The sequence below is a fragment of the Felis catus genome, chromosome F2 (assembly GCF_018350175.1).
Source record: "Felis catus isolate Fca126 chromosome F2, F.catus_Fca126_mat1.0, whole genome shotgun sequence".
Classification (NCBI taxonomy): Eukaryota; Metazoa; Chordata; class Mammalia; order Carnivora; family Felidae; genus Felis; species Felis catus.
The window spans coordinates 3715930-3728165 of NC_058385.1; the positions used below are offsets into that span (position 1 = coordinate 3715930).

Sequence of the window (12236 nt, forward strand, 5' to 3'; positions counted from 1 at the left end):
CAAACTAAGTATCCATTAACAGATGAATGGATAAAGGAGATGTGAGACATACATTCATTGTTGAGAAAGAAGAAAATCCTGTTTGACAACATGGATGGAACTTGAGGGCATCCCCTTAAATGAAAGAAGCCAGGCAGAGAAAGATGAATACTTCATAGTGTCACTTATATGTGGAAAAAAAAAAAATCAAACTCATAGAAATAGAGAGTAGAAAAATGATTGCCAGGGGCTAGAGGAACTGGGGAGAGGTTGGTATAAAGGTGCAAATGTTCATCTAGACACCCCCCCCCCCAGGGTCTGAGGATCGAATGTATAACATGGTGACGTTAAGTAACACTGCATTGTGTAACTGAAATTTGCTGAGAGTAGAACTTAAATGTTCTTATATATTTAAATAAAATACACACATATATGAGGTGATGGAGAGATGGGAGAACTCCTTTCACAGTATATGTGTTCATCAAATCATCGCAATGTGCAACTTTAAATATCTTATAATTTTATTTGCTGATTTATACCTCAATAAAGCTGAAAAATAGGCAAGCTTCTAAAATCTTTATCTTAAAATTATACATGTGGAAGTCCTCCTGTCATTTCATATGCAAGAAAAACCATTCCCTTTTAATTATCCTTGCTCCTAAAATATCCCCTTTGAAATACTCATGCCTATATTGTCCATTTGGGTTTTTAAATTTTTTTAAAGATTAAGTGATACAGTTTTTCTTTAGAATTATCATTTGCTGTGACATGTGTGGGAAGCATTTACTAAAAATGCCTAGGTCTCCTCAACCTTATAATTATTTCACAAGAGTCCTGGTAATGATGAAAATCAAAAAGTGCCTTAGAAATCTCTGCACAATTAAGAACTTTGCTTCCTTGTTTTGGAACAGAAGATGATAAGGGCAATCCTTGGCCTGGAGAGCAAGCATTCCCTGGAAGAAATCCCCCTTACAGCTCTGATAATCCCATTTTTATTAGCTATATCCTGAGCTCTTCGCCCAAGGCTACACTCAGTTCAAAATAATAAAATTGTATTCATTGATATTTCTTGAAAAATACCAGTATCTCCTTCCTAATATTTCAGCTTCCAGCAAATTATAGAAGCAGGAAGAGACAACAAACTCAAATTTCATAGCCTTAAGAAGCTGAAATATTTCCTTTTCATGGTTATGTATACCACTCGATTCTTTTTTCTCCTGCCAATACAGAGAAGTCATCAGCCTAGAGAAACTATTATGTTTTATCAACATGAGTTTAAATGAAAGACTCTGACCTAATTGTGAAATGATGTAACGATTGAAGGTGATATAATCTGTAATAACTAAAATTCTATCCCATTGCAGTGGCCCAATAATGACAGTGCAGTTTAAACCGTATTTATCAGAATACTTTCTTCCTAGAATACTCACAAAACTCTGTTATTTTAAGGTTGTTATAAAGCTATTACTAAGAATACACATTGCGTGCTGTTTTAGATGAGTTTTTGTAAAACATAATGCATGTAAGGAAAGCTCATAAATCAGAGATTTGCATTTGATTATTCAAAAGCCGAACCCCTGCATAACCACATTCTAGGTCAAGAAAAGCAGATGGCTAGCAACTCACATTTTCTCCCCAGGTTGCATTCTCCCAGTGACAACAAGCTTGTTATCTTCTAACGTAACCATTATCCTGACAATTATGGTGGTGATTGTCTTGCTTCACTCTAGTACTTTTTTTGTTTTTTCCCAACCAGAAATGCATTCCAAAAGACTCGTTTATCTGAAACAAGTTACTTGTATGTGTTATTCCACGTCTACTTCCTTCAATTGGCATTATGTTCTGTGAGATTCATTCATGTTGTTCCGGATAGCTATAATTTACTAATTTGCCTGCTGTATTTATTTTACCCTAAATTATTGCTAGTTTCATCTATGAAATATTTTGAGGATACACAGTTTATTAATATTTCAAACTATTGATACATAGTTGGGACTAAGAAGAAGAGCCTGCATGAATATTCTTATACGTGCGCCTCAGTGCACATGTATGCACATTTGTGTTGAGTTGATGTTAGAAGTGGAGAATCAAACTTACCAGATTTACACAAGCTTCTACATTACTGCATGTCCTCAAGAAAATGTGTCTCTTCCTGTCTTTTTAACTGCATCCAGTTTGGGAGATACACAGGAAAGACATAATGTTTTAAAATTGTATTTCTTGTAGTTTAATGGCTTTAGGGCCTTTAATTCATTTTGAGTTGAGTTGAGTTTCATGCATTTTTGCATATGGTGTGAGATAAAGATCTAAAATGATTCTCTTGCATGCGATTATCTAGTTTTCCCGAGCCATTATACATTCCCCATTGTGTATTCTTGATCTTTGTTGGAGATCAGCTGACCCCAAATGTGTAAATGTATTTCTGGGTTCTCTCTTCTGTTCATTAGTTTTATCTGTTTTGACGCCAGTATCTTACTGTTTTGGTTACTTTGCTTTGTAATTTTTTTTAATGTTTATTTATTTTTGAGAGAGACAGAGACAGAATGTGAGTGGCTTAAGGGCAGAGAGAGAGGGAGACACAGAATCCGAAGTAGGCCCCAGGCTCCAAGCTGTCAGCAAAGAGCCCGATGCGGGGCTCAAACTCACAAGCTGTGAGATCATGACCTGAGCCGAAGTCAGATGCTCAACCGACTGAGCCACCTAGGCACCCCTTGTTTTGTAATATTTTTTGAAAGCATGAAGTAAAATGTCTCAAGCTTTGTTCTTCTTGCTCAATATTGTTTTGGTTATTCAGTCTTTTGTAGTACCATATGAACTTTAAGATATTTTTTTCTATTTCCACAAGGAGTGGCTTTGGGACTTTATAGGGATGGTCAATTTGGATATTAGGAATATTTGTTAAAATTAATTCTTCTAAAAATAATAATAATTCTTCTAAGATATGAACATGGGAAGTCTATTTCTCCGTGTTTTATTTCTCTCTGTAAGTGAGCTGATTGTTTGGAATTAGCCTCTAGGCTGGACGTGGCTAGGCTTGGGTCCAGGAGGAAATTCTGGCTCTGGCCAGCTCCACATGCTTCCATCTTGGGTATGCTTTCTTCATGGCAATGGCAGAAGCACAAGATACTACAACTTACTTTTGTCATGTGCATTAATATCACATTAGTCACAACAGATCTCATAGCAAAAAAAAAAAAAAAAAAGTCTAAGAGTAGGAAAGAACATCCTGTCAACCATAAAACCAAAGTAAATGACATGATCTGGGAAATATATCCTCCCAGATATGGCTACCACATAAAGTTGTGGTAAGAGATAAATGAAATGACGTATGTGTATACATTGTCGGGAATATAAAATTCATTGAATAAATGCTTATGTATATGTTTGAGCTTCAGAACAATCAAATGATTGGAGAAGGAGTGGCTTATCTCCCATGATTTCTTTTTGGAAATTGATCCACCAATATTTAAGATCTAAAGACCAAAGAGCTGTTGTCATTGCCATTTGATATATGAATAATGTTTGAATAATCTATGTTCATCTTAGATTGGTGACTAAATCAAGAAAAGCTATCATCCCATCCTGTCAGGTAGAGGGGAGATGTGGTATACCACACCAGTGGTCATCACATAGCGTACCTCTTTTTGACTTATCTCCTTTACCCTCTTAAATAGTTTTATCCTGGGAGCACATCCTCATTGTAAAATGCCACTAATTGAGAAACGGATAGGATAAGTCGACAAATTTCATTACGAAGAAACATTTTTATAGCAGTGGTGGAGAGGGGGAAATATAACTCATGCCCAGTTGGACTGCATAAACAAATGCTTGATAAGTGCTGATGGAAACGTAAGCTCTCAGGAGTGGTTCACATCCACTTATTGGAAAGCTTATGTGGCGTATGTATTGTTTCTCATCAATTCATTTGATAATGTTATGGGAGAATTAAAATACCCAAGATACACAAAGTACGCATCTGTAATGAGACTTTTGTTGACAGCGAATCATATTCCATTTTCCTACAGATAGTCTACATGGGCTGGTGTGAAGCACGGGAGCAGGATCCTCTACAAGATCGAGCATACTCGCCAACATTTCTAGCCCTGAGGGGATCCTGTCTTTACAAGTTTCTGGCACCTCCGGTAAGCGTTTTTGTCCGACAGTTTTTATTTTTCCCGTATTATCATGACAGAGTGACATCAATTTGATAATGGTAAATAGCGTATTACCAATATACAGTAAAAACGTGGATCGCGAGCAACCTGTTCTGCAAGTGTTCCGCAAGGCAGCAGACATTTCTAGTAAATTTTAACTTGATCAGCAAGGGATGTCTTGTAATTCACGTGGTACGTGACAGCGAGTGTCACATGATCATGACTTAGCCAATGGTTCTGGAAATTTGCCTTGATATGCAAGTGCTTTGGATTACAAACATGTTTCCGGAACGAATTATGCTCACAAACCAAGGTTTTCCTGTATTTTGCAAATAAGATACAGGGGAAAAATAGAAAACAGCTCAAATGTTTCTGAAAATATCTTACTAAAGATACATGTTCTGGCGTTAAATATTTACTTTATAACCCTGGAAAAATCTGGAAGGTATTTCTGTTCAGGCATTTATGAGAGTCAAAATGTGCTTATTATCTATTTGACACAGGTATGTCTAAGTAAAAAAAAGTAGCATTTTGATATCTGTATTCTAGTCATTGGACTTTGTATTAAGTATGTATGGGTACCTATTGCACCCAAGGTCTTTCTTTTGGAATCATGTACCTTATACAACAGTAGATTCTTAATAAATATTTATTGAATATAAATATCAATTGCCAGACCACTCACTTACAGGTATAATATTACATAGGGTTTTGGAAATATCGAATCTGACCTGCTGTTATTTTGAATGACTATGTCTATACAAAGTTCAAAGCACCCAGAAGGCAGGAAAAAAGCTATTAATATTTATACATTTTACTATATTCCTACTCTGAATAATTTCATACAAGTAGACAGACAAATGCACGTTTCAAATGTAAGAAAGTTACCAACTTCATCGTATTGTTTGGTGTCTTCACAGTGTTTAAGGCGTTCACATCTTGAAATAACTTCTTGATATAAATAATGTCTTTTTAAAAAATTAAAGCCAGTGTTTATATTTAGGACGCTTCTTTGTATGTAACTGGTTGGTAAACTGGGAAATTACTGTACGTGTGAAATATAAATCCTTGGTATTTTTATGTAAATCATACAGTATTTAAAATATATACATACGTTGGGCAAATGGAGATGGTTACACATAACAGAAAACATTTGCTGAAAGAGGAGGAGAAATGGCAATAAAGCCTAAGAGAGAGGACACCAAAACACCACACATGGACCTCTATGAGGATAGCTTCACAACTGAGATCATGTACTGCAGGTGGGAAAGTGTCATGGTGTGCCATATTATCTAAGTACAATAAAGAGGGAACTAGGGAGTGTGTTTCTACAACAGATGACACGTCAGTTTCTCATCTTTTCAAGGTGACAACGTGGGACTGGACCCGAGCAGAGAAAACATTCTCCGTGTATGAGATTATGTGCAAGATTCTCAAGGTATGATCAATACGTGGCGAACATTTTCAGGGCTCTTCCTTAGCAGTAGCTCTGAGCTCATAAGCGGCCTGTGAAAACAAATGGGGCAGCGGCATAAAAGATAAAGACAGAGAGAAGAAAATATACATATAAGAGACAGAAGGCAGAGAAGTATATAAGCACCCTCATATCAGCTGGAGTAATTAGGAAGCAGATACCGCAGTCCCTCGATCTGGGGAGAGGAAAGGAAGAAGCTTGGTAGGAGGTCATGGAGGGAGAAGCCGAAAGTTCGATCGAAAATAGTCCTAATTTGAACCTCAATTATTATCATCTTTGTTTTTTTTTTTTCTAAGTAAAATACAAAAGGAAAAGTCTTGGATACAACTTTGAATGAGAAAATGCAGAAAGTATAAAGGCATGTGCAACGAAAGATATATATATTTTTTAATCTCAGAATTAGGTTATCTATCTGAGTATGCAAAGAATATGCACTTATAAACCAAAGTCCTGTGATATACACAAGAGTATTGGACTAGGAAGTTATGAGAATTCCGTAAAATTCCAAATGGTTTCTGTAGCCATTTTTAAGAATCAGAATGGGAAAAAAAGAATCAGAGTGGGAATAATTTATAAAACCTAACTAATAATCTACATTCAGTTTCTACTCTGGGGTCTGTAAGCTTGGAAGTACTACAGATGAAAATTAAATCTTTGTTCAGGTTGACCTTGTTTGTGTAACCAAGGAGAACTAAGTTCCTTGCATTTTCTATCAGTTATTTTCTTCTAGTTAAAGGGTCAGTAGAAAATGCTGGAACATGTGAAACGTAAGTGAAATGCATCAGAAGTGTCCTGCAGCAGAAAAACCGGCAAACAAAAATGATTACCTCAAAAGGGGGCATAATTTTTCTTCCCCATAAAATAATCCTTGACTAAAACTGACATTCAGAGCAGCACAAGAGCTAAATGAATATATAGGTTATTGTTTGCTCATCACTGGGTATGGTTTTAGTCCTGTTTAGGGATTTATGGAGGAAGGGCAACTCTGAGCTACTTGAGTTGGTTGTTAGTAAAGAAGGCTCTGGCAACTCCTAAAAGATGTACTGGTGTCTGAAGATAAGGAGAACATACTCAACTCCGTTTTTTTTTCAATAATTACCAAAAGGGCTAATGAAATTCTAATTGAATCTAATTGAATGAGATTCTAATTGAATTTTTTAGGGAAAAAATGGTGGCATTAAGAAGAAAGAATTAAAGAGAGAGACGGGGGAGATGGAAGAAAGGAAGGGAGGAAGGAAGCATTAAAGAGGGAGAAAGAAAGATACAGAAAGAAACCCAGAAACTCACTCCCCTACAAATTATCCCCTAGTCATACATTAATTTGTCCCTTCCTTAGCCCTACGTTAATGTAGCTTTATCAGAGTAGTAATCCAGCATGCATTTCTGTATTCTTGTGTAGACTTAAATTATTTCCTAACCATTTTCCAAGTAGCTACATGGTCTTTATAACCCTCTCAAAAAAAAAAAAAAAGCTGATTGAACATCTAAAAACAATTCAATTTATCATAATATTTGAAATAAGGACAATATAAGGACAATTTTAAAGGAGAGAGAGAATATGTGTGGCTCCATATAAACATTGAATATTTTATTTCTTTTAAAAAATTTTTGCAATATTAGAATTATATGGCTTATAACCTTTTTCATGTAAAAATATGCCTTAAGATTTTTTTTATGTCGATCAATAGACTTAGAAAAAAACTTTGACCTTTTGGTGGATTTCATCTGTCCCATCATTTGGCCATATTTATTTAGTCAGTCTCTTTTGCTGTTTAGATACTTCCTCATGTGTTCTATCAGACATCACAACAATGACTCTTTGATTTATATAATAGATAATGGTTGAATATTTGATGTATACAAGACAATCTGCTAAGCACTTGTTCTGTGGTTGGGAAAATAAACCCAGAAAATGTCCCTGGTTTCATTGAACTTACATTTTATTAGGGCGACACAGACATTAAGTTAATATGAAGGCACACACAAAAAAATAGATAGCAAAGAATTGATCTTTGCCCAGATACTTTTTTAAAAGTTTTTTTTTTAATATTTATTCATTTTTGAGACAGAGAGAGAGGTGGTGGCGGGGGAGGTACAGAGAGAGAGGGAGACACAGAAACCAAAGCAGGCTCCAGGCTCTGAGCTGTCAGCACAGAGCTCGACGCAGGGCTCAAACCCACAAACCATGAGATCTTGACCTGAGCCGAAGTCGGAGGCTTAACTGACTGAGCCCACCCAGGCGCCCTACCCACAGGCTATGTAACTTTCTAGTTATTTCCTTTAGTCTAAATTCTGAGTTTTGGAAATCCTGAGTTCAAAATATTTTAACATACTCAAGATGTTAGGCTTAGGAATCTAAATTCCCTCCTAGAAAAGCCAGACCAATTTCTACCACCATTACAAATATCTAGAAGGGCCCATACATTTGCACTCTGCCCAAAGTAAATGCAAAGGGCATTTCTCATTTTCCTTTGCACATAAAATTTTCTATAAGCTCGTTAGTTGCTTTGGGAAATTTTTTACAGAAGTTAGTGAGGCCTGGAGATAAATATTTTTAGACATTCAATAAACTCTAATTCTACTCTCACTTGTGATATGTAAATGAGAAAGCTCTCCTATAATTGATCAATATAACACTAATATTCTGTGCTTCACGGATTTGCATTTGACATACAAAATTATCTGCCGAGGATTCTCTTTCCCAAATGAAAATTTCATATAACACAGGAATAGAGAAGTGGAATAAAACTCGGTGCTAAATGGATACTTTGCCTGCATTCAGATCAGATGGTTGGCTTGACAAGGAACCCAGCCTCAGAAAGTTCGGTCTGGGGAGCAGTTATAAAGCAGGGTCTTCTGTAACCCAGCCACCTACCGTCCTCAGGTAACAGTCCTGTGCAGATGTGTATGTTGTAGACTTCAGTCTCCAGAAAGGTATATCTGAGGCATTTAGAAAAAAATGTTCAATGTTTATTTATTTTTGAGACAGAGAGACAGAGCATGAATGGGGGCAGAGAGAGAGACGCACACAGAATTTAAAGCAGGCTCCAGGCTCCGAGCTGTCAGCACAGAGCCTGACATGGGGCTCAAACTCACAAACTGTGAGATCATGACCTGAGTTGAAGTCAGTTGCTTAACCGACTGAATTACCCACATGCCCCTCTCAGGCAATTTTGAAGGCACAGTTTAATGATCTGGACCACAAAACATCTGGCCTGGACCGCTAATAGAGAAAATCTTCTCCTCTGTCTTCTGATATGAGGCTATACCAGGAATAAGAAAACTAAAGCTAAATCATAGTTGCCCAGTGTATGCAGTTTGCACATAGGTGCCAGGTTTTTTTGTTCTCAGTTTCTTGATATAATAATTTACCTAATTTTTACACCATCGCTATGAGGCAGTTATTATTTTCATTTTGCAGATATGGAAACCAAGGCAAAGAAAGGTTAAATAAATAGCCCAAAGTCATTATAGCTGGTAAATGTCAGAGGTAAGGATTTGAATCTTGCAGTCTGTCTCAAAACCTGTGCTCTTAAATATCATACTATATTCCCTCTCTCTCTGTTGGTATAAGCAATGATAAATTGGGAAGGGATGACAGTGAGAAAGCCAGCCAGCTCCTGGTGAGAAAACAAAGGCTTCAAAACAAGAGACTCTTGCCAAAAACTGACAACTTTGTTACCAAGTACATTACCCTTCACAAATACATTCGGCATGTTAGACTTTGATTTCTTTTGTTCGGGGGGGCGAAGAAAGCATAGGTTGCTGCGAAGGTTAGCAGTTCTTTAATCAATATCTTTTTATTAATTAATTCACATTACAAATATTCATGAAGCACTCTCTATGTTGCCAAGCACTTTATTCGGAATTAGGGATTCCGTACAACTGGACAAGGGGGCTGAGTTCACAAAAAGCCTAGCTGACTAAGGACTTTGGGAAGGGCATGTTGGAGGAGGCCTGAAGTAAACTTGAAATCTAAAGGATTATTCAAGGGTTCGGATGACGTGTTTTGGTTGGGATTCGGGTTTGGTGAGTGGGACAAGGGGCGCTGTGGGGCACTGTGGGGCACGGGAAATAATGTGTAAACTTGTTCAGGTGTGTAAATAATCATGTGTCACTTAAACACCTAAAAAGCACTCAGCATGGCTGTGATGCACTTAGCTATGAAGCCAATGTTGGCGTTTGGGTGGGGAGAGCTGTTAAAAGACAGTAATAAGGAACATAAAAGTTACATGAAGAACAAAGGAGCCCCCAAATGATTTCAAGCCTGAGCAATGGCTGTTTGCCTTTTTCAAAATAGTCTTCTAAGTGCAGCAGGAGACGAGATTGGAGGCACGGGGGGGGGGGGGGGGAGGGGAGTGTTCCAGGGCTGCTGCAAAGATCCTGGGGCAGAGACACACATTCCAGCAAGCCTTGAGCAGTGGACTAGAGAGGTGAGGGCCAGGAGCAGAAGGGAAGACTGCACAGAGACCGGTGGTGGCCATTCCACTCATGACAGCCACATACCTACAAAAAAGGCCTGTCCTCTCTCACTGCTCTGATTTATCCGACTCTTTGGGAAAAATGATTGCCTGAGTTCTAACTCTAATGCGACAGTGTAGTTGAGTGTGGCTGGCGAACGACTCACCATGTGTTGGATTCTGGACTCGTCCTTCAAGAAAGCCTCGAATTCTGGGTCACGAAATTCTGTCCTCTTGCCTAGTCTACCAAAACCCAGGTTAAACCTTCTGCATTGCCTCAAAACTAACATACACCTCTCATTCTTCATCGTATTTGATGATCCTGTTTCCTGCTTACAAAGCCTGTCAGCTCCACAAATACCCATCGGCAGGCCTGTCCTAGATATGGTTCTCCTCACTTGTGTCTAAGGCCAGCTCCTCCTGTGTAAAAGGTCTTACCCGTTTGTCTGGCACAGCGGGGACCCCGGCATTTCTACCCTGATGACCTCCAGGGTGCATGTCCTTCCCAGACCCCGTTGCACCTGTCTACTGGCATGCCTGAAATCTCAGGTGTTCCATGTCTCAAGTTTAGGAAGGACTGTTGGTGAGGAACCCGAAACACCATGGAGATTAGAGGAAAAAGGAAAAAAAACAAAAGCTAGAATCCTGTTTCGTTTTCTGAAACTAGAAGGAGCAGCAGCAGCGGCCAACAGATACTTTACATCAAGTGGCAAAACCAGTACTCTAGACAATTAACTGACACCACACTGATTCTCGGCATTGGCTAGACTTCCATTACTGATCAACAGCGGTTGTTTAGACGTCCTGGGCTCTCTCACTTGCTCAATTTGGGGCCTCCATTACTAAACACAATTATAAAACTAGGAGCATAAAACAGGGCATGAAAGTGAATATTTAGAATGAGAAAAAAATCTCAATACGGAATAATTTTAAACGTTGAGAAATACCACAAACTTCGGAGCATTTGTAAAAGTGCATCGTATTTTTTATTAACTATCTAACACGATTTTTAGTACTTTTCCCCTATGCTTGTGGGATGCTGTGTATTCTCTGATCATCTCTTCAGACGAAAACAACTTTACAACATTAGCTTCCATAGGAAAGAGAAGTTACTCCTTGTGTTTTGTCCATACCTCACTGGGCACCCGTGTTACATGCCCCCTGGAGAACACCCAGACTCCTATGCTCAGGTACAGCTCCTCATGTAACCTGGATCTCATCCGACAGCCAGCTGACTTTAGGAGTTCATGTCCAATGGTCAGATTCTCCTAGTGAGAGAATGACAGGACCTATCTGCATGATGTGGAAGTCAAGGCACAATAATTGTCCTGTCAGCCGGTCACACATGGGGAAACACAGGAAGAGTGAATGGAGTATGTTGACCTAGTTCAAAATAGTTGAATTGTATGCTGTTGTTAATAGAAATGAACCTCCTAACATCCCGTGGCTAGCAGACCCTGCAAAAGTGGAGGGCTACTTGGTTTGTAGATATTTCAAGCCTACCCCTTTCAGAGCCAGCATTAGACTGAGGAGGAATAAGCCTTTTTGAAAGACCATCTTTCTCGTTTCATTTTTAGGACACTAATAGGGCATGTATTAAGTTTCAATTCTTGATAAAATATACACAGTGATCACTGTAGTCACAGCGATATTCTTACAAAATCATTTTCAGAAAAAAATACCAAACTATCATGGCTGGCTGGGCTGAGTAAGGAGAGCTTTCAGATGTAGGTTGGTGGGAGATAGGGAAGAGAGAAAGGAATGGACCAACTAAGTAGACTTGGGGAGTGGGAAATCGGAGCCTGATTTCTCACTGTCAGATGTGAGAGTTGCACATATGGGAAGACGGAGTAGAATAAACCCAATAGTGCTCGATTAGAATTAGAAATACTGGTATGCGATTGGTTATACACACACACACACACACACACACACACACACACAGATACACACACAGATCTCTGTAAATGTGTATAAACACATCTGCATTTATTTTATAGCGCGCACATGTGTGTGTGTGTGTGCACATACAGACCTTACCTGCCCCCTGAAATTACCTAGATCAGAGAGTCCCCAACCGCAAGGAACAAACCCGGCATCCAGGTATCCCTTTCTTAATACCATCCTCCAACACAAAGAGCCAGAACTCTAGAAAAACCATCGATGGCT

At 38.5% G+C, this 12236-nt stretch overlaps 1 protein-coding gene across 2 annotated transcripts in view; it reads left to right on the top strand.

Annotated features, from left to right (window-relative positions):
* The window catches only part of SNTG1 (syntrophin gamma 1), an 888982-nt gene that overhangs the window by 799236 nt on the left and 77510 nt on the right, over positions 1-12236 (top strand). For both annotated transcript variants that reach the window (XM_019822638.2, XM_019822636.3), the window contains exons 15-16: positions 4005-4121; positions 5500-5571. In XM_019822638.2, the coding sequence (XP_019678197.1) occupies positions 4005-4121; positions 5500-5571 (189 nt within the window). The remainder of the gene's footprint in view (positions 1-4004; positions 4122-5499; positions 5572-12236) is intronic.